Here is a 23,324-nt window from a genome sequence, read left to right as displayed (position 1 = left end):
TCTGTGAGCTTTACGTTTTGTTCGGATTAAATTTAATAAGTCTTTTGGGATTGTGTAAGGGCGAGAGTTATTAGTTGCCGTAGGAGTATTATTTCTCGCACATTTTTTAATTTGTTCCACCAACAGTTCGGTCTCTCTGTCAATATCCACAGGAGAGGAGATTGGAACGCTAACAACAATAAGATTATCTAAGTCTTGCCGAAATTTATCCCAGTCTGTCTTTTTTGAACAGATAGTTGGGGGTCGGTCAATCAGAAGTGGATTTGTAAATATGGACATGATCACTTTTGCGTGACCATGTATAGGTGGGGGTAAGGTGTCGCACGTTGTTTTATCTATTAAATTTAAGTTTTTGTATACAAAAAAGTCAATTAGATCCGGATTGTGATTTGGATCATAAGGGAAGTTTGTAGGTTTCCCCGGAGTGATAAAACTTCCGCCTGTTAAATTTACCGCTTCCAGAAGGGATTCTCCCTTTGGATTGGTTATTCTGGATCCCCATGTAGGGTCCTTTGCGTTCCAATCTCCGGCTACCATAAAAGTGGAACCCAGTTCATCAAAAAAGTTGGAATAATCATCAGGTGAGAGAATATTTCGAGGTGGGGTATAGAGTGAAGCCAAGTTAAACTCTCCAATCTCTGTTTCTAATCTAATCACCGCGCTTTGAAAAGCTGGTGTTTCTATAAGTTTAATTAAATTGTGTTTTAAATTTTCTTTAATCAAAATTGAGGATCCACCTCTATGTTTATTAGCGGGGTGTAGAGCGTTGTACATTCTATACCCCACAAAATACCTCTTATAATCATAGCAGATGGTAGCGTACGGTAGATTTAAGCCATCGAAATCTTCTTTGTCACTTGTCACTATTTCAGCTGTTGTGATTTGTTGTTTAGTCGATATACCTACTGCTTCTTGTGATAATGAAAATAAATTGTTAAATAATTTTAATGATTGTTCTTATTGTTGAATAAATTATGATAATGAAAATAAATTGTGTTCAATTGTTAGAATTAATTTTATTTTTTCCCTATCCTCATACATAAATATGCCCTAAAAGAGCGGGTTTCTTTAATAATTCAAGCTGGAAATAGTTATAATACGTTCAAGTAGTTGCACATGATTTCACACCGAATTCTCATCATTCTGAGGGTAGGTAACTCAGAACATTGAACATGAAAAGAGACTGATTGCAAGACTTGTAGTGAATTAGATCGTGCCGACAATGCTGATTTATCCCTAAAATTCTAGTGTCAAAATTTCAAAATTCCAGCCTTTTCATTAAAATTGCCGAACCTGTAGACACCCTGATCGACCCCCTAAGGTTTTTCTATTCGATTTGGGACCCTGCATATTCATCAATCCATATCATTAAGGGGGGGGGGGGAGGACCTTTCTTTGCAATATTGCGAATTGTCTGTTTCTAATCATACTTTATTCTTCAAGTGGTAAAGCAACTTTATCCCTCGAAAATCATAATATTTCCTCTCTGTGTACCGGATCATGGTACCTACTTTATACATAATGTATTGCAGGCGTACTTTAAAGTTTCTAAGGCAATGTAATGGAAGCAGTCAGTGGCGAAGCGTGAGTGATCGATTATCGATGTTTCTCCATTTGAAGCCATGGTACAGAATCGATTATGAAGGTGTTCGTCGATCCTTTCCCTTCGGTTTAAACGGTAGATCAATCTAAATATCGCACACCACGCCACGCCACCGAAAGAGCCTAGTTATAACGTTCGTTCACTCCTTCTCTTTCAGACCGTCAGATTTGAATTTGAGGAATCATATCAATTTATTGATGGACACATACTTCACTGGGAAAAAAAAATACATTAGATCTAGAGTCCAGACTCTTGAAAACATTGACAAGAAAAAATACTCTTGATTCAATCAGATTTAAGCTTAAATCAAAAGGAAATCCGCTCAAATTAAGAGGCTTGGTTCTTGATTTAAGCAAAAATCTGATTGAATCAAGAGAATATTTCCTTGTCAATGTTTTCAAGAGTCTGGACTCTAGATCCAATGTGTTTTTTTTTTTTTTTTTTTTCCAGTGTTACATGCTAAAGGAAAACAACGCAGAAACATTTATTCGAACAATGCGAAATATGTCTCGATAAATTCCTATTTTTAAGGAGAAGTTATGAAATTAATTTTTTTTTTTTTTTTTATTATTATTATTATTTTTTTTTTGAAATTCTGAGATGGCTTGGATCAAATTGCAAACTAATTTAGCGCTTTCCTTAGCAAGGCAGAATAGTTTTCATCCTTAAACTACAAATCCTTTTCATCGGAGAAAACATATTCAGTGTCAGTTGGAGCGCCGCGTATCGTGCCGATATGCGATACACTGGGGAAAAAACCACATTGGATTTATAGTCTAGACTCTTGAAAACAAGTCAAAAAAAAAATACTCTTGATTTAATCAGATTTAAGCTTAAATCAAAAGGAAATTCGCTCAAATTTAGAGGCTTGGTTCTTGCTTTAAGCTTAAATTTGATTGAATCAAGAGTATTTTTTCATGTCGATGTTTTTAAGAGTCTCGACTTTAGACCCAATGTGTTTTTTTCCCAGTGTAGAAGTAGGGATTGAGCGATTCACTCGATCTCACTTCTGTATTTCTCCAACTGGGTGCTCTACTTTCGCACATAAGACGCCTTCTGAGAGTCCAGTATGTAATGAGCGAAAATCAGCACGCACAACTTATTCATAACAACAATTGCTCCAGACGCAGCTGAAGGCGAAATGCTTTCGCACACAAAACGCCTTCAGAGAGTTAAGGGGCCATCCATAAATTACGTAAGGCACTTCTTCCCATTTTAAGACCTCCCCCCCCCCCCAAAAAAAAAAAAAAAAAAATTACCCAAGGCTCGACTGACCCTTCCCCCTCCCTTTTTTCCTATTATCGCAGATCTACGCATTACGTTTTCTTTTAGGGAAAAAATGACATTTTGAAGCCAAAGTGTTCATTAGTGAAACTAAATTTCCTTTTGAAGTAAGTTCATGGGAAATATTAATGATGGAATTAGTTTAATAAGCAAAAGTACGTGGGGCAAAATTGAAGATTGTTTTTGTCTTTGGCACAGTTGAAAGAATACATTTGACATAAGGAAGAAGTCACCACTCATCATCAGACGGAGTGGAGAGGTGAGAATCAAGAGAAATGACAGGAATATGGTCCGATCGATCAGCAATCGGTTATATGCTAATTTCCTCTAATTGCGGACACCGCACCAAAAACAGCCTATAACTGGAAACCGCTTTTTGAGAATAACGCATTTAAAGTTTTGTTTTTTATGTACTGCGCAGACTTTTCTATGCAGGTACCCTGTTTTGGTGTTTTTGGGTGACCTAACCCTTCTATTGAAGGATGCCGGGTAGATTTTGCGATACATTTTGGGTTTACACTCTAATATATTTAATTTAAAAAAAGCGGTTTGTAGGTCATTATTACGCCCAACAGTCATTTTGTTGGCAATATGAAGTATAAATCATTTTAATCACACATGATCAACGCAAAATGAAAGAATATCGATAGTGAGTAAAGGAAGGGGTAACTAGCACCTTACAGGCCCTTAAGTTTATAGGCCCGTTTATTGGTCGTTCTTGCACCCATCGATCCAGAGGCCTGACTTAACTCGGAAAAAAAAGGTTTTTCGATCTCGAGCCGTTACCTATCTATATTCTATCGCTACCATAGCATAGTCCAGGGTACGTAAAATCCGAAAAGCGGATGGGCGTAATAACGACCTATACGCCTATAGGCTATGTTCTTGGTGCGGTGTCCTCAATTGTAATCTTCCGTCACATTCTTACGGCGCAATGATACAACTATTTGAACTCTCCGGAATGCGTGAGGTATCACGCCGCATTTGAAGGCGTTTTCAAGACAGCCAAGTTCCGATACCCGGATTATCGTTTTGAAAAGTTCATATTCTTTTGTTATATTCCGTATCACTTGTTTATTTTTAATCCTACTATAAAAACTACTCATTTGCTAAATACAATTCTAGCTGAAGCGCACTTCAGCTATGCAATCACCACTGCAAAAATGTCAAAAGAAATCGACATGCCCAGCGTGTATGGAGGCTATTTCAATTGTAATCTTCCGTCACATTCTTACGGCGCAATGATACAACTATTTGAACTCTCCGGAATGCGTGAGGTATCACGCCGCATTTGAAGGCGTTTTCAAGACAGCCAAGTTCCGATACCCGGATTATCGTTTTGAATAGTTCATATTCTTTTGTTATATTCCGTACCACTTGTTTATTTTTAATCCTCGTATAAAAACCACCCATTTGCTAAATACAATTCTAGCTGGAGCGCACTTCAGCTGTGCATTCACCACTGCAAAAATGTCAATGGAAATCGACAAGCCCAGCGTGTATGGAGGCTATTTCAATTGAGGACACCGCACCAAGAACAGCCTATAACTGGAAGCCGCTTTTTGAGAAAAACGCATTTAAAGTTTTGTTTTTTATGTACTGCGCGGACTTTTCTATGTAGGTACCCTGTTTTGGTGTTTTTGGGTGACCTAACCCTTCTATTGAAGGATGCTGGGTAGATTTTGCGATACATTTTGGGTTTACACTCTAATATATTTAATTTAAAAAACGCGGTTTGTAGGCCATTATTACGACCAACAGTCATTTTGGTGGCAATATGAGGTATAAATCATTTTAATCACACATAATCAACGCAAAATGAAAGAATATCGATAGTGAGTAAAGGAAGGGGTAACTAGCACCTTATAGGCCCTTAAGTTTACAGGCCCGTTTATTGGTCGGTCTTGCACCCATCGATCCAGAGGCCTAACTTAACTCGGAAAAAAGGTTTTTCGACCTCGAGCCGTTACCTATCTTTATTCTATCGCTACCACAGCATAGTCCAGGGTACGTAGAATCCAAAAAGCAATTGGGCGTAGTAACGACCTATACGCCTATAGGCTGTTCTTGGTGCGGTGTCCTCAATTCATCTTGAACTTTATTATCAACCTGACGAAAAATGGATTTCTGCATTTTTTTTTTTAAAAGTCGGCTGGAAAATTTACGAAAGGCTCGGCCCTACGTGGATGGCCCTTAATGAGCTGAAATCAGCACGCACAACATATTCGTAACAACAGTTGCGGCAGACGCAGCAGAAGGCAAATTGTTCCGTTTAAAAAGGATAGTTTATTAGGAGGCCTGACGTTTTTTGGATTGCAAATTTTCAACTGAAAAGCTTTCAGTGATTTGAAATTTTTGGAAGAGTTTTGTACCAAAATCTCAGTGGAAAACTCTTCAAGTAATGGTGCATAAACTCAACACACGATAAGTCCTCAGTTAAAGGGTATTTCTCCCAGTGAGCGATTCATAGACAAAGATATTATCATTATTGACTCCTTATTTTTCTGGTTTTTACGAGGATAGTAATATTGGCACTTCGGCTGATAAAAGTGGATAATTCAGAAAAGATAAAGGCAAAATCCAAAAATTAACATAAATAAATAATTTACTTTATTTCAGAATTTTTCCATTCTTTTTTTTCATCTGGTTTCATGACAGTTCAGTTTCAAGTGGGTTCAAATCAACCATGATAGGATTGAGACGAGTTTCTTTTTATTTAAATGAAAAATAAAACAGGTTCCCTCTAAGTCAAATATTTCAGTACAATTAAATTTTTAAACAAGATTATTTACAGGTAAACCACGACAGTTTCGTAGAAAGTAGTTATAAACGTTAGAGACAATTAAAAGAGCAATAAAAAATAAATATTTATCCAAATGAATTACACAGTAGATACAGCGTTAATACTTCTTCGTACAATATATATAATACAAATAACTTATTCGAATTATGACTGACAACTATCTATTACCATATTTCTTTTAATGAAAAGATCGAGATTGGGGCAAAATTGAAGACAACCGGAATATATGATTGAAATTATGATTTATGCTTTCATTTAGATTTTTTTCTCACTCCTGACCGAGTGCAAGAAGGCCCGCTGCCTCGCCTTACTGAACGAGAGGCAGCGGTGAGGGGTGAGATACGCAACCGACGAGTGTAAAACTTAATTCCTGCTTCAAATTTTCTTCACTTACTTTGGTGCTTTTGAAATTCTATCATCAAACCATACATGCACGACTTAAAACAGATGGCCTATCTGCATTCGAAGTGACCTAATTCTCCCTAGTGTTTAATTCGTCTAACATTTCGACGGTGAAACTACCAAACCACATAGGTATCTCGGTTTGCGACGTCGCAGACTTCCTGTCATACTTTATTTTTTAAATGAAAAACTACTTAACATCCAGTCTTGAAAATTTCTGTGATTTTTCCTCTTTGTGCGGAAAAAATTCCGTGAAAATTTCAAGGAATGATATTGATTTGGTATACTTCAAAAAAATAAAATGTGAGCGTAGATTTTTAAACACCGCAAACGAGATACGTGGTTTCGTAGTTTCACCGTCGATTTGCTCTAGATCATGAAGAATGCACTGACGAAATTTCAAGTTTTAGTGTTGCCTGGTTTTAAGGTAAGAGAAAATAAGTAAACCACCAGAGCAAACGAGGATATGTTTGAAGCTTCAATGTAATTCCACTCGCAATTGACCTTATTTATTGTAAAACTTACTGAAGAGAATCGAGACTCATTAGAACCAAAGCTGCAAGTAATAAGTAGACATTGCGAGGCATTAAAACAATAAATGGGTATACTCAATCACCTTCTGATAAGAATTGCTTGATTTTCCCCTATTGTTGTCAGAAACATGAAAGCGAAAGACTCCTTTCAGAAGTAGAAGTGGATCCAGCGATTTGGCAACACCGGATTTTCTCAATTTAAACCCATGTGAAATAATCGATTCGTGTCGGAGCACCTGACCCCTCCAAGAATCGATACCAGTGGCGTGGCGTGCTTTGCGATATATCGATTGATACGCCACTCAAACCTATGAAAAAAGATCGATTATCAGGGTGTTCGCAGCGAACACCTTAGTAATCGATTCTATACCATAGCTTCAAATGGTGAGATATCGATAATCGATCATTCACGCCACGCTACTGATCGATACATTCCCACAGGTTTAAATGGAGAAAAAACGGTGTTGCCAATTTTATGGCTCCGCCAATGCGCAGCGTTTCTAGGCTCTCAGGCTCTTGAGCTTTCAGCCCTTATTTGAGAAACCTTTGGAGAGGTTCTATTTTTTGAAGGCACTAATATGCTGAAAATTATATTAATGGATTTGGATTTGTTTCTCTTTTTAAACAGATTCGATCAATTATTCTCATGGCTGAATGTCATGGAATTCCCGGTTGCAATCAATTTTACCCCAGTGACAGTGGCGTGGCGTGCCTTGCGATATATCGATTGTTATTCCATTCAAACCTATGGAAAAGGATCGATAAACAGGGTGTTCGCGGCGAACACCTTAATAATCGATTCTTCACCATAGGTTTAAATGGAATAACAATCGATACATCGCAATTCACGCCACGCCACTGCAGTGATGTCAACAACTAGAGAGAAAACGAGGCTATAAGCGGGAGAGTAGCGCAATAATAGCAAACAATGTACACATATAACTAAATCAACAAAAAACAATGATTGAAATGAAAGGAAGAATGACCTTTGGCTACAGGAATCGTAAATTTGCAAATTATAAAAAAGTACAAAATAATTAAAAGGTTACGGAGAAAAATCCGGGCACTACCATTTCTTTATTTTGAGAAAATATTGGAGGAAAAGAATGATAAAATTAAATATGAAAGTAAACTTATTCCCTCTTTCAAAACCTGGAGTTCGATAGCTGAGATTACAAGAGGCTCCTGGCAATCGGTAGATAAATTCATTTTAATGAACCCCATTTATCTTTACTGGTATTAGTGTTACGTATGGATTTAAAAGCATAACTCATTGTCAAGCAGCCTGCAAAAAAATAGCAGGAACACGTATTGACTGCTTAAGGAACAATTCCTGCAAAATGGCAATATAAGAAGTTTTCTTCTTAACAGATACTATTAAAAGACTTACAAAGATGCAATTATTTTATTTTTAGCCCAAAGTAATATATTATGAGGGTCCTTAATCCGGATGCCACTTTAGTTTATCTATATTAATTACAAAAAGATTCAACAGTTTTCCGATTAGTGAAGGAGTAGATTGTTTTAGTCATAGAAAAGTATACTATTACATTATACTATCTACCAAAAATCAACAGTTAAATTCGATCGTTCAGTTCGAATATTTTAGAATTTTGTTTCATCTCGGAAAATATTTTCTAGAGTCAGATGCAACTTTCATGTTTCACTATTGGAGGATTTTGATCAGTTCTGAAACGACCCATCTCCGAAGTTTTCAGACTCGTATTCTCGTATTTCGAAAAAAGCGAAGCCGTTGGTAGTATTGCCGACTGGTTTTACTATCGCATACAGGTTTTGCTTTGACAGATTAACAACATACACCAGAAAAATGTTCAATTCGTTGAAAACTTTTGAAAAATCAGATTTTTTGGTTATTGCCCTTCTCTTGCCCGCAGAATAGGGTCATTCCCGAACTGAACGATTCAATTGAAAACTATCTGTTCACAATAAGGAAGAAAATTCAGGCAAGAGCTTTGAATCATACTGATATCCTAAAAATTTCGCCAATTTGTGAGGTGGTGACTTTTACTTGGACGATTGGAAGAGGCATTCAATAAAATTATTCTTTGGTTCACAAAGGTATGTGGTATGATGCATTATGCAACGGAAAAAAATATTTAAAAAAAGAGAAGAAAGAAGAAGAATATGAAAAACATAATTACTTGTCACAGGTAAAAAAAAACGACAGTTGCCTAGTGACAAGAGATGGATACTGTATACGTCAAACAAACTTCATTGATATACAAGCATCTATCGCGTTCATGTGGTTTTGACAAGTTAACATATGTGGATGACTAAAGGACCCACATTTCAAATTTTTAGTTTGCCATTGTAAAAATAAAGCAAATTAATGGGGGGGGGGGGGGATCGATTTTTATCCGGAAACATTCGATTTTCGGTGAATTGGATTTGCCGAGTACGTGCAAGGATTCAGTGGCGGGGCGTGCTTTACGATATATCGATCGATCGGCCATTTAAACCTATGGAAAAGTATCGATAGACAGGGTGTTCGCAGCGAGCACCTTAATAATCGATTACTTACCACAGCTTCAAATGGGGAAATATCGATAGATCGCAAAGCACGCTACGCCACTGCAAGGATTGTAAACTGCACGGATGGGAGAATACGAAAGACAAGTTACTCATGATATGTGTAATCTGTTAAACACGCTTCACTTAGGACGCAAGTAACACGGAGAATATTTGTTTTTACAGTTCTGTTGGAGGCACCAATCTGAATAATGAGTAGTTTGCTGGGGGCCATAAAAAATCCAAAGTGGCTAACGTATTTGTATGTATGTTCACCATGGTTAAAAAAAAGTTCAAATTAATTATTTCGCAAAATAAACTTTTCCCCCGTTAATCTCTGTGACTTTTTAAGCATTCTGACTATACTTCGAGTCATTTTATCGATACAACCGAATATTTTCGTGAAAACACAGGATTACGGCCCAAGTAGCTACTAAAATAGTTGATTATGAGCATCAAGTTAGTAAGTTTTTTATAGGTTCCAAGTGCATGTAAGCCTCTTGACAGAGAGAGAGTATGTAAAATGACTTGTTTATAGTTTTGATCAGGATAATTTGCGAGATGATTGGTATTGGCATCGGAGAATTTTACCGTCTATCAGAATAACAAGCTTCTGTTCAGAATTTGGTAAAAAAGCTACGCTACGAGAAAGTTGGGTGGACATAAATGCAGATCCATTACATCATAATAGGGCTACATTTTGCAATTTGGAACTATAAATTCTAGCCCGGTTTAAAAACAACGTATGTGCCATTAGTTTCCCTATGCACATAAGTGTTTTTTCAGATCAGTCAATATTTACAGCTCCGAATTGCAGAACGCAGTCCAAGTGCTTAATGAAAGTTAGTTGAGAGAGTAGCATAGAGTAGGAACACAGTTACAAATGAGCCTTCCGGTACAGAAATAAAAAGCTCATTGAAAAGTTCAGATGGACAGCAAAGCTTGAGAGTTGCACTAAAAATTCACAGATAAGTTATAGCGTATGCCTAGCCTGATTACTCCATTAGGATTAAAAGAGGTCATTTTTGAGCATCATCTTGTTCTTACAGGGTGTTCTTACTTGGTAAGGGGCTGATAGTCAGTGGCGGGGCGTGAAAGATCGATTTTCGATATTTCCCCATTTGAAACTGTGGTAAAGAATCGATTATTAGGGTGTTCGCTGCGAACACCTTGGTTATCGATCCTTTTCCACAGGTTTAAATGGCATATCTATCGATATATCGCAAGGCACGCCACGCCACTGCTGATAGTTCACATTTCGTTGTCTCCCGCGGTAAGGAACGTAGTTCGTCTGAGCGTTTTCGTAACTTTTATGAACATTTTATTTTCTCAATGGGAGGACCGTCGGACACATTGGTTCAAAAATTTCAAAGTCTTCTCGCAAAAGTAAAGAAAAATCACTAGAAATTTCAGGTAAATTCTTGTGACGGTTCTTCTAAAAACAAATAAAATGCGTAATTAAGAAATATCGAGACAGTGCAATCGAGATACATTACTTCGCGTGAGAGAGGACAATTTGTGGCTCATCAGACAAAGCAACATGTGGGAGATAATCAGTTCCAAATTTTAGTGCAAAATAAAAATTTCCAAAATTTAATGGCCTCGATCCTAGGACCCCAAATTTGAATAGTACGTCCTGAAGTCTGTTGCAGATCTCAGGCTCAGAGCGTTTTTTAAGGGGTCCATTGCTAGCTCGCAAAACAAATTTCGACAGCAACTACAGAAATTCTGAGAGGTGGATAACCTCATCATAGAACTTTTTACTGCCCTACCAAGAAGAAAAAAAGAGGGGAGAAAGAGTGCTGCCCAATGTGATGATCGAGACTCCGACACAAATGATGTTCAAAAACGACAGCGTTTGTTAGCATGATGAGGTAACTTTAGTGCTTTAGTTAGACATTAGACAACATAAATAAAATCTGCTTACAATATGTTCAAATGTCCAAGATTGTACTTTAACACAACAAAAATTAAAAATAGTGTTATCAGTATCGTACTACAGTGCATTTATTTGAGGTTATACACAGTGATCAAATAAAAAACTGCAACAAGGTATACACTTGTTTGTGGGAGAAAAATACGTCACCCCCCCTGACATAACGGCGTAACTAAGCTCTGCGATGAACCCTGTTGTCTTCACGATTTCATGTTCTTCCGGGCTCATCTCAATGTGCAGGGACGATTCTTGACAGCTGGCAACACTGTTTTTCTCCATTTAAATGTATGTAAAAAAGTCGATCCTTGGTGAGAAATCGATATTTTTAATGGATTCGAATAAAGGAAAACCAATGTTGCCAACTTGCAAAATTATCTATGTGCAGTTACGCCTTTTTGTCAGCCAGGCGAGGAAAAATCTAAGGCAAAAACATTCAACAAAAATAGAGAAATAACCTTGGCGAACTAACTAAGGACCCAAGCATAGCGTCCGTATCTTCCCTTTCATTGCTTTACCTCTTGGTTGAAAATATTTTCAATTTGGCGATTTCAATTTTGATCCATTCTGTGATTAATTTTATCTGGATTAAGATCTGACACAAATAGATGAAGCTTTTGCAAGAGACGAACAGAAAAATAATTTCCTTGACTATTTCATATTTTAGTCTTGCAAAATTTGACCAAGTTGGAAATAAAGTTTGGAAGGCTTAGATGTAAATGAGGGCAGAAGATTTCGAGAACGCATACGTGATAGGTCCAAAAAATATACACTTTGCGGTTCTTGATTCACGCGAAATTTATTACTTATCGATGCAGTTTTTCTTGTACCTATGGTCTTAACATGAGTTTTTTTCTTATTTTTTCCTGCGTTCCCTTTACTCCGTTTTCCCTCTTCCAATAAAAATGTATCTCTGGTGGGTAGTGGCTATTAAAAAGTTTCTCGAACAACGAGACAAGAACAATAACTCATTGATTAGGTTCAACTTATGGATGACGCTTCTCTGAGCAATTCTATCACAATTAAAAATTTGAAAAACTCCTCACAAAATTCAGATGTTTTCAGGCACAAAATCACCCATCCAACTATACTGGCTCAAGTATCGCAGTGCTTCCTGGGAGTTCATGATACCCTCTTAAAAATTATTCATTTTTTTAAAATCTTTGTACGTAGAATTATAAATCTGTTTAAATCAAAATTTTAAATGATGCCGGGGCTAAAATTAAAATCACTTCGAAAACTGTGGTCATGACATGATTGAGGGCCTTACGTTGAAACCTTCATTGAAGCATCCCAAGGAAAAGATTAATTTCATGTGACTTAATAATTCATAAAATTGATGGGGGTTTTTTTTAAAAAAAAAAATGCCCTGACCGATGAATCGATATCACCTCAGGTTTTGATACTTTTTTTTAGAAAGTCAAATAATTAACAAAAGAGGCTTCCGATACAATGATACGAGGATTAGAACCTTATACACAGTGGGGGGGGGGGGGCTTTAGGTAGGTACTTATGGTGCGCATACACCACTTATTGTCACTTGGGACAGTCCAACCAAGGGTCACAAATTTTTTGACTAAGATTAGATGAGGTAAAAGAATAATAACCACGAAGTGGCCACTTTTTTAAAAACAAAATCAATAATGATCAAACAAATCTTTGCAAACTTCTCTTCGATCGATCATTTACATGACTACAAATTAACAACATGAGGGCCAATCCCTTGTACAAAATAAAATTAAAAACGTTATTCTACAATAATTTACAATTTGATAGCTGCGGTGATTTTTTTTTTAAAAAAAACAGATAATTAATCCAGTTCAAGCCTTGCCAATTGAAAGACTAAGCACTAGGACGAATAAACATGGAAACAAATTTAAATTTGAATTAAATCACCGTATTATTTAGAGATTTTCAGTTTTTGACATAGAAAAAGCACTGATCATGCTTTTGAATAAATAAATAAAAAAAAAAATTAAAATAAAACTTACGATCACAGAGAGATTCACGCAGCGGCCCATCAAGAGGTTTATTTTACCTATCGTGTTTTCTAGTTTTTCTGAAACACAAATTAGTGCATCTAGGCTGGTTCAAACCTTAGCACACTGAACCAGTGTACTGAACATGATGAAAAATCTGCTAAAGAAATGTTCATGCCTGTCCTTACAATTCTACGACTCCATGCAGTTATGGTACCCATTAAAAACTAAACGCTTCGTGAATGGATGGAAAAGAATGGTTTACAAAGAGCGCCTTTAATGGTTATTGCACGAGAAATTAATACCGTATTTGTACAAAAAATCAGCAAAATCTTTGATACGATGGAAGCCTATAAAGGACTCAACATTAGCGTGAGTATTCCAGTCTTTTTTGATATTAACGCAAATGCAATTACCAATGCTGAAGCCTGAAAAAGCAGAGATATAATGTAAATCCAACACAACCATTTTTTCCTTCAAATGTCACATTAAATAATTACAGATCAGCTGCGTATTTTCTTGAGAAAGGTCTACTCAGTAGTTAACAAGTAAAAGTTTTGTGGATTTAACTCAGCAATTCCGCTTTCAAGAGCTTAAATATTATGATGGTCCAAATAAACCATTCTTAATGGGCTGTGTTATGCCTGGCTATGCTCTCAATACGGACTACAACATCTTCACCATGTTCGAAGACACCCCTCAACCATTTACTCCATGCTGCCGTGCAAAGGAAGAACGCCGTATGAACATTCGAGAGTTGCCAAATTTCTCTTGATAAAACATGTATTTTAAACAACATTCATGCACATTTGAATCCGTGAGAACGAAAACACACCAACTCGGAAAAATGAAAATAATCAAGACACACACAAAACTGCACAGTGGGTGAAGAAGTTAGTTTAAGAAAAAAGTTTTTGCTGCCGAAAGACAAGAACTTACGGACACTTTAAAGGTCCAAGTTGGAACAGGTGCGCGAACTGCAGTGACCTTTGTGTAAATTAACTGTCTTAAATGAAAATTGAGCATGGGAGTTACCGAGTTGGTGTGTTTTCGTTCTCACTGATTCATTTGTCCTTGAAATCTTCAGATCTTTCAGATGAAATTGCGTACAAAATTGTCTGAAAATTGTGGAAAATAATATTCACAATTTTCTCAGTAAATTCGGTTTTTATCGGAGGAAACATGGCAACGTCTAAAAGCTCATATCGTCGGTCTCTTGACGAATGAGCGTAACTCCAATTCAATGATGCCAAATTACCCCTGATAAATCGCTTTTTAACTAGAAGAATCTTGGGCATTCCTGACCAAAAATTTCACTGACTTTTCCCTCAAATTTAATGCAAAAATGAGATGAAATTTGGATAAACATCGCACCACTGGAAAAAAGAAACACATTGGATCTAGAGTCCAGACTCTTAAAAACATCGACAAGAAAAAATACTCTTGATTCAATCGGATTTTCGCTTAAATCAAGAACCAAGCCTCTTAATTTGAGCGGAATTCCTTTTGATTTAAGCTCAAATCCGATTGAATCAAGAGTACTTTTTCTGGTCAATGTTTTCAAGAGTCTGGACTCTAGATCCAATGTGTTTCTTTTTTTTCCAGTGACACATATATTTTTGTAAATTAAATCAATTATTTGAGTCAATTTGGCAAACTTGGAATGGAGTTGCGTTCCTTTGTGCGGGAGACGACGATACGGCGTTCTTCCTTAGCACGGCAGAGTGCCCGTTCATCTTTGCTAGAGTCCCTTTATACGGAGAGTCAAGACAACACTCCTCATGGAGTCACAAACGGGAATAAAGATTACACAAATTGAACGTTTTTCGTAATCTTTGATCGGCTCATTCTTAAATTCCTTTCTCCGTTCCTTCTCTCATTCCGTTTGTTCCTTGTCGAACCCGAAATTCCTCGGTCCATTCCAGATTATAATCTTTGCAATGAAAAATGCAATTGAAATTCATTGCAAATTCATGAAAATTGCAATTGCAATCTCATTGAATGCAATTCATTGCAATGAATCTTTGCGTGAAAATGTAATATTTATTCCCGTTGGTGACACTGTGAAGGCCTAAAATCCGGTTAACCAATCAGAAATGGATTCGCATTGTCTTGACTCTCAGTATAAAGGGACTCTATCCTCCACCGAGTGCTCGTCCTAGCTAAGCACAGGCGACAACATAACCACTTGGAGGGGCGCTGCGTTCAGACGAGAACCTCAAAATGCGGGCAACCATACTGATGCCCGAAGAACCTCCGCCTTGGACTTGGGCCGCCGGGCGGGTCCGCCTCCACGAGCGGGCCCGCCTCCTCCTGGGTGAGTCTCGGTTACAGGATGACGCAGCACTGACACTTGGGCTTCTTCTTGATCACGATGTGCTCCACGTCGCCGGGGGTGCCGGCGGTGCCTCGCTGGACCTCCACGCCGCCGAGGGGCGTCTTCTTCTCCGCGGGGGCGCCGGCACTCCCGTTCTTGAGCGGCGTCCCGTTGGCGGCGCCGGCGGGGGCGGGCGGCTGCGACGGGAGCTGCGGCGTGAGGCCCGGCGTCGGCGTGATCGGCTTCCCGCCCTTGATGAGCTCCACGATCTGGTCCGCCTCCCGGGAGAGGTCGCCGTCCGGCCTGAACGGGTTGTCCCACCCGCTATCCGTGCTGAAACAGAGACGGAAGACAACAACCGTTAGATTTAGTTGTCTTTTTGTTGTGTGTAAATCTTGGTTAATATTGAACGTAAAGAAAGTTTCTGTTTGGCCAAACCTCATTACACTGGAAAAAAAACACATTGGATCTAGAGTCCAGACTCTTAAAAACATCTAAAAGAAAAAATACTCTTGATTCAATCGGATTTTTGCTTAAATCAAGAACCAAGCCTCTTAATTTATGTGGATTTCCTTTTGATTTAAGCAAAAATCTCATTGAATCAAGAGTATTTTTTCTCGTCAATGTTTTCAAAAGTCTGGACTCTAGGTCCAATGTGTGTTTTTTTTTTTTTTTCTCTAGTGTACTTTTGCTGATCTTTAAGAATCAAGCATTGAAACACGATTCTAAGACCAGCGCTACTGATCCATTTGAACAATCAGTCCTGAGCCCGCAAGGGCCTACGGCACATGGTTTAGGAATCACACCCGTTGATATGCCTAGGTGTAGGTATGACCTCTTTATCAACTAATCATATTAACGGTGTGATTTCTAAACCATGTGCCGTAGGACCTTGCGGGCTCAGGACTGGTTGTTCAAATAGATCAGTAGCGCTGGTCTTGGAATCGTGTTTTAATGCTTGATTCTTGCAGATCAGCTAAAAGTAATAAGATCTGTCTAAATAGCAACTTTCTACTATCAATTTTAACCAAGATATAGCGCTTTGAAAAAATTGGTTCATGACGTCATCCACCGCGGTAGTGACACCTTTGGTTTCTTACACCTCGCTTTCATCCAACGAACTACACCTCTAGAATGGCCGCGAGATAGCAAACCTGCGGTACGCGCAAGGGCCGGTTTTTGAAGGCAGGAGGGGGGTGGGAGCCCAAGTATAGCTAACCTCAATCTCCATTTCTGCTGCGTCTTGCCCATAAGGATTACATGTGAAAATTTCAACCTATGTAAACTTTCATTTTTTTTGAGGTTTGCTTTCAAAGTTCCTATTTTTTGAATTAAGAAAACCTTTGGAGGTGCGATTATTATGCAATCTTTTCATTGCTATCACTTTATTCAACAATATTCGGCAAAATGTGGGCAGCGTCTGACATGGGTTTAGATGGCAGCCTGCTGTGTGAGCCCAAGTAAACCTAACCTATATCAACTTCAAAACGTTCCGGGTCTCTAACACTGGTCGGCCATTCTAGAGGTGTAGTTCGTTGCTTTCATCCGAGTTTACACGTTGTGTAAATCGGTGCAAAGTGTTAAGTGTGCAGATGTGTGTTCCCCTGACTGATCGGAAGAGGAAACCAAGGGTGTCACTACCGCGGTGGATGACGTCGAAAACCCGACTTTTCAAGGGACGATAAGATCGGTTGATACGCAGGAAGTTGCTGTTTGGACGGATCTTAATATTTTTAGCTAATCTACAAGAATTAAGCATCAAAACACGTACAAAGAAGACAAAGGGAAAATGGAGCGATTCTATTGGTAGAAGTGGGGAATTACGTAGGACAAAGTAGGTAAGTTAAAGACTGACTAATGGCAGCCCATGAGAAACCCTATACTTAAAGTTAATAATTCGTTCTTCAGTCTGTAACAACCAATGGGATCGCTTTGTTTTCCTGGTGAGCAAAAAATCAAATCAAATTCGCCAAATGATGACTCATGAATTTTGGTATTGTGCTAGGCGAGTTTTTATAAATTAGGCTGCGATTTTTAAACGGTAGTAGCTACCGTTTAAAAATCTTTCACTGTAGGGTCTAGGACCTTTTACCCAATTTCTTTTTTACCCGATACCTAGTTTGGCCAACAAATTTAATCCGAGTTATACTTTGGCTGTGTTGCTCACGTAGCCCTTTAAGCACCGCTACAAATAAGACAAACGAGAGGCAACATAACATAGAAATAGAGTAACAGAAAGGACTCGCTTCGATGACGGCGCAGAGATACAACTATTCGTGCTTGATGGATGTCCGTGTTGTATCTGCAAAATTGAAGGCGCGATGCGTGAACTTGCAATGCTCCGCTCTATGCTGTCAATGGTTTGTCGCTTAGATTTGGGAGAGAAAGTAAAAATCAAGGCCTCATTACATCTCTCCTAGATTCGGCTGTTTTGCTAACGTAGCCTTTAAAGCACGAGAGCAATTAAGACAAACGGAACCAACACAATATGAAAATGGAGCAAGAGAAAGGACACGCGCTGATGACGGCGCAGGGATACAACTATTCGTGCTTAATGGATGTCCGTGTTGTATCTGCAAAATTGAAGGCGTTATGGCGCGATGTGTGAGCTTGCGATGCTCCGCTCTATGCTGCCAATGAAGTGTCGCTCTGATTCGGGGGAAAATTTTTAAACAAACCAGACCCAAAAACGTCTCTCCTGTCTTCAGCTGTGTTAATTTATTTTTTTCCCGTTTTTTTTCAATGTGATGTCTTATTCTTTTTTTAATATGTATTTGTGCCCTACATCTAAAGTTCGGATGTACAGGTTCCATGAAACCCCGGAGACACGTGTTTTCAGTGATCCTTTGGGTCATTTTGACCCGGTTTGGGCATTTAAGAGTTACATTTCATTATTTGGCAAAATCTCGGCACCTACATCATTGCTTGTGACTGGATTTGAACTATTAGTTAAAAAAACATTGCAAAAAAAAAAAAAAAAAAAAAAAAAAAAAAAAAAAAAAAAAACTAATGGACAAACTTTAAATGGACCGTAAAAACTTGGGGCCAAACAAAAGTGGGTAAAGTGTCTGGCCAGCTTTTTAAACCAATAGCTTCAATCCTTGGTTATGATTTATCATTAGGCGAAGCTGAGCGGTGACTTTCAAAAGTATCTTTTACACCCTAGAGAAGATTGTAGTGTGAGGTCCCTAAAATATATTATCTCTGACCGCAATAGGTCGAGAATTGCTCGCGAATTTTCGCAACTCCCACGAAAATTGGCAGGCGATTCTACTTCACCTGGCCACGCGGCACCCACATTCGGGTCGACGGGTGCATGCTGCATGTGTTGTCGCCGCACAGTGGATCGAGTCAATATGAGAAGTCGGACAAAATTTGGAAACTTTAGAAGCTTAAAACTCCGTTTACATAAACTTTTGAGGTTCTAAAAGTGGTTCCATCGGTTTCCTCGTGAAATTTTCTTAGTAAGACACCCCTTGAAATTTAAAATGAGACGAAAGAAACATCAAAATTTTCAGTTTTAGTCAATAATTTTATGTCCGTCCTCTCTAATTAACTCGAGCCATTGTGCGCCGGGAGGATGAGTAATTCCTCCCACGGGAGGCTGCGCCGAAGATCAATTGAAGCCGCAATAAAAATTGATCTATTAGAGATTGGAGAGGTGCATTGGAAACCGATGAGGGAGGAGTCCAACTCGCACGATTCGAATTGAGTTCAATCGGTCTGTGAATGATTGGAGGGCAGAGGTTCTTGCGCAGGCAGGACTGGTGTGCGAAATCTGTTGAGATGAAACGGAAGTAACCAGTCGCGGATTTCTATTTTTGTCCGTTTTTTGACAAACAAAATATTGCGACCGTAGAGAAAATACACAATGGGGTGATGAGCAGAAAACGCATAAATGTCCACGTCATGCCGGCAAACGTACATTTTATGATGTACATATGTTATGAGTTTGGGTCATGTATGCCGTGAGGCAGTGTGTACTCCTTGCAATAGCCCTACACGGGAAAAAAGAGCAAGGGGTTGTTGGATGATGAGAACATTTCCAACTGGACGTATTTCTGTCAAACAGTACTATGTGCATTATGACGTGAGCCCTGTTGTACATATATTCTTACAGGGCCGGATTAAGCATAAGGGGGTGGCAGTGGCCACATGGGCCGCGGCCCATGGCGGCAAATCTAGGGGGCGGCAAATTTTGCAATTTTTTAAATGTAGGTAGGTATAAAAAAAAAAAAAAAAATACAGACGAGAAAAGGCGACAAAATCTCTCATTTCCTGAGAGTATGGTAATTTCTAATATTGTCGTCTTTCAGTGATACAAGAGACAGCACCTTCAATTAGTCGAGTTAAGAGAGAAACCAAACACGCAATTTGGCCTGGAACGGCGCGACTTAGAGAGCAATGATGACAAGGACTCGAGATGAAAAGGAGAAGCCCTCGGTGCGGCGGCGGGAATGTTAAACATATTAGCGCCTACAAGACTGCACGAATACTTCACGAAATGCGCCAAACACTGGTACAAAAAACCTCTTGGTTCAAGAGTGCAGTTTCTTGTCGCCGGATTTAAGAGACTGGACTCTTGTTTCAAGCGGATTTTGAATTGAATCAATGCAAAATCCGCTTGAAACAAGAGTTCAAGACTCTTAAATCCGGCGACAAGAAACTGCACTCTTAAGTCAATGCACCGCGGCACTACTGGTCCAAGAGGTTTACCAGTGAACACAGTGCGACCAGCGTGAAACTCATAGCGCCTACAAGACTGTCGGAATACTTCACGCATTGCGAGGCGTTTACCTGCAGTTTAGTTCATGCAAAAGTAGAAGATTTGATTCAATTCACCAAAGATGTTGGATTGCAAAGTCAACAAGTGTGAGAATTTTGCGCAAAAAATCAGGAAATCATTAAAAATTTCAGGTAAAACTCAGAAAAATCCGAAAAGAAATTTTAGTAGACACCCTGTTGATCCAAAATTGGATTTTCCGCTGAAATTTGCAGTTTGAATTTCGACATATGAACACATTTTGTCTAGCTCCATAAAGGTTTTCACGATGGATGCGGGTGCAGTTGGGGTTCATTCAACGGCGCGGCGCACAATGGATCGAGTCAATAGGAGAGATCGGACAAATTTAGGAAACTTTAAACGCCTTTAACTCTGTTAATACAAAACATAGATGTTCTGAAAATGGTTCCATTGGTTTCCTTGAGAAATTTCCTGTCAAAAGCACCCCTTCACTGAAAAAAAATCTTCGTGTATTTACTAAGAAAAGGGTAAAATTACCAAGAATCCAGGGCTCTATTTGATCCCAGTTTTTTCTTGATAAAATTACCATTAATGGAATTGGTAATTTTACCGAGAAATCTCGGTAAAATTATTGAATTTTCTCGGTAATTTTACTGGACCTCGGTAAAAAAGCCAATATTTTTCATCGACTGTGGTAGAATTACCGAGGTAAAATGGCACAGTTACCGGGAATTGATTACCAATAAAAGTGGTATTCTTACCTGAAAAAAATAGTAAAAATACCGGTTTTTAGGTAAGCTTACCAGTCTATCTTGGTAAAATTACCAATAATTGGTAAAAAAAGTGAGATGGTAAAGGTACCAACGGACCTTGGTAAAAACGCCGATAATTTTTTTTCAGTGTTAAATTTTAAAATGCGGCGAAATGGACATCAAACTATGCAGTTTTAGTAAAAAAATGTACTGTCCGACCTTTCTAATTGACTCGATCCACTGTGCGGCGCGGCGCCAAGCTGCCTGGGGGACCGGTGACGGGGGCCTGGAGCGTCGGGCGGGGGAACCGCAATTCACGACGCCTCCAATTAGAATTAAGGACGCAGGCCGGAACGAGGGCCCGCGAGTCGTGAACCATGACCTCGGCAGGTTGACAGGCAAGCGACCGGTCCCTCGGGGGGCTTCCATCAGCTTCCTGATCTCCCCCCCCCCCCCCCCCGGGGGCCCTTATCGGCGCGGTGAAATAGACCGTTTTGGATCCACGTTGCGAGCAGGCATCGAGTAGTGTCCACGGAGAGCATGGAAATAAACGAGAAGAAAACACTACAAGTGCGACTCGAACGGTACGTAACAAGGTGGTAAAATAATGCTGGTTCTTTCTTAATTTCTTTAAGCATTATTCACAGGAACAATTTCTGGTGACGCACTGGAAAAAAAAAAAACATTGGATCTAGAGTCCAGACTCTTAAAAACATCGACAAGAAAAAGTACTCTTGATTCAATCAGAATCTAGCTTAAATCAAGAACCAAGCCTCTTAATCTAAGCGGATTTCGCTTTGATTCAAGTAAAAATCCGATTGAATCAAGAGTATTTTTTCTTGTCAATGTTTTCAAGAGCCTGGACTCTAGCTTCAATGTGTTTTTTTTCCAGTGCGGATAATTTATTTAGAACTTACAGAGCTTCTCAAGGCTAACCTCTTAATAAGTAGAGAACGGAAAAAATTAAATTGCTAATTCTTTAATTTTGTTGTAAAAAAGAAGTGACTGCAATGTCTCAATGTAGATTTTACAACAAAAAAAGTGTTAGTTTAACCAAGCCCGTGGTTAAATTAGCTTTCCGCTATTGTAAAATGTACCTTTAAAACATTGCAGCCACTTTTTTTAACAAGTGAACTGTTGAATCAGCAATCCATTTTTTTTCCGGGAGCTCCTTTCTCGCAGATATAACTATTCGAGCATCTGGGATGTGCTGGTGGTATCCTGCCTGACTTGAAGGCGCTTTGATAGTCTTCCTTCCGATGTTTACGGCACTGCTCCTAGTTTGGTGTCAAAGATAAGTTATTCAGCCGACATAAAAGGCCTCTTGGACGCGTCGATGTTTCTGATGATGGATCCTTAGCTCTCGCGAATCGCATTCTGGGGACGATCGATGTAATTCAGTTTTTAAACATTACTTGGATTATTTTGGTACTATCGAGGTTTCGGTCACCTGATGAATCATTAAGTATGTTCGAGCCAAAAATCATTTCCAAAATCTTAAAATAAGGCCAAGAACACTGTTCCTTCCGTTTTCCGAATGAATTAAAAAATGGAAGAAACCTGACTTTACTCGTATTTTAAGGTTTAGGAGGATGATCCGAACATTAGCACGCTATTTTTTGCTAAAATTAAAACATGGTGTCTAGGTTTTTTTTTTTTTTTCATGTTGGGAAATCCTGATTTTTGACTGCTAAACCCTGATTTCATAATTTTTCCAAATCCTGATTTTTTACGGAGGAAAACTAAAATTCCTGCATAAACGTATGCGAAAGCAGAACTTTAGAATTAAATTCTAAAGACTTTTCTCAAATCCCGATTTTACGACCGATTTTTCCTCAAATCCTGACGAAATCGGGATAAAATCCAGATTGATCTCAAATCCTGATAGAATCGGGAAAGTCCAGAAACTAGACCCCTTGGTAAGCAATGAAGTTAGGTCGTTTCTCGGCCAAAAAATAAAATAAATTTTGAAACACCGCGATGGAGATACGTCGATTCGCACTTTAGTCATGGATATCACTCTCTAACAGCTCACCACTCGGGTTCGCTATGCAGTGCCGAACTCAGAATTCAAGACACGTACACTGGATGCTAATGAGCAAACAGGCTGCAACCTTCGACGGCACCCGGGGAGGGGGGGGGGGGAAGGGGCTCCGGGGTAATTGCAAGTATTGACATTCCGACTACTATTATTATCGATCGTCTCGGCGTTACACGAAAGTGCAGTGGGATGGTGACGTTCACCTGATAAAAGCTCATTAGTGCCCTCATTTTAACCTGAAGACAACGAAGGTGGGCGGAAGTTCATGTCACTGCGGGCTGATTATTGAAATTGATAGACAAAGCTATAGACAAGGAAGACGTAGGGAGTCCAATTTAACCATCTTAGCAGGATTGCGAGCCTCATACGCCCTTCCACCAAAAAAATGCCTTAATTCTTGACCA

At 38.9% G+C, this 23,324-nt stretch overlaps 1 protein-coding gene across 3 annotated transcripts in view; it reads right to left on the bottom strand.

Moving 5' to 3' along the window:
• Positions 1-15,222: 15,222 nt before the first annotated feature.
• Positions 15,223-23,324, bottom strand: part of LOC109038385 (uncharacterized) — a 234,604-nt gene continuing 226,502 nt past the window's right edge. For 2 of the 3 annotated variants that reach the window (XM_072304912.1, XM_072304911.1), the window contains one exon: positions 15,223-15,716. In XM_072304912.1, coding sequence (XP_072161013.1) covers positions 15,395-15,716 — 322 coding nt within the window. In that variant the 3' untranslated portion in view covers positions 15,223-15,394. The remainder of the gene's footprint in view (positions 15,717-23,324) is intronic. The other variant, XM_019053425.2, reaches the window with a different exon arrangement.

Source organism: Bemisia tabaci, chromosome 10 (assembly GCF_918797505.1).
Source record: "Bemisia tabaci chromosome 10, PGI_BMITA_v3".
Lineage (NCBI taxonomy): Eukaryota > Metazoa > Arthropoda > Insecta > Hemiptera > Aleyrodidae > Bemisia > Bemisia tabaci.
This window is presented reverse-complemented; position numbering and strand designations above follow the sequence as displayed.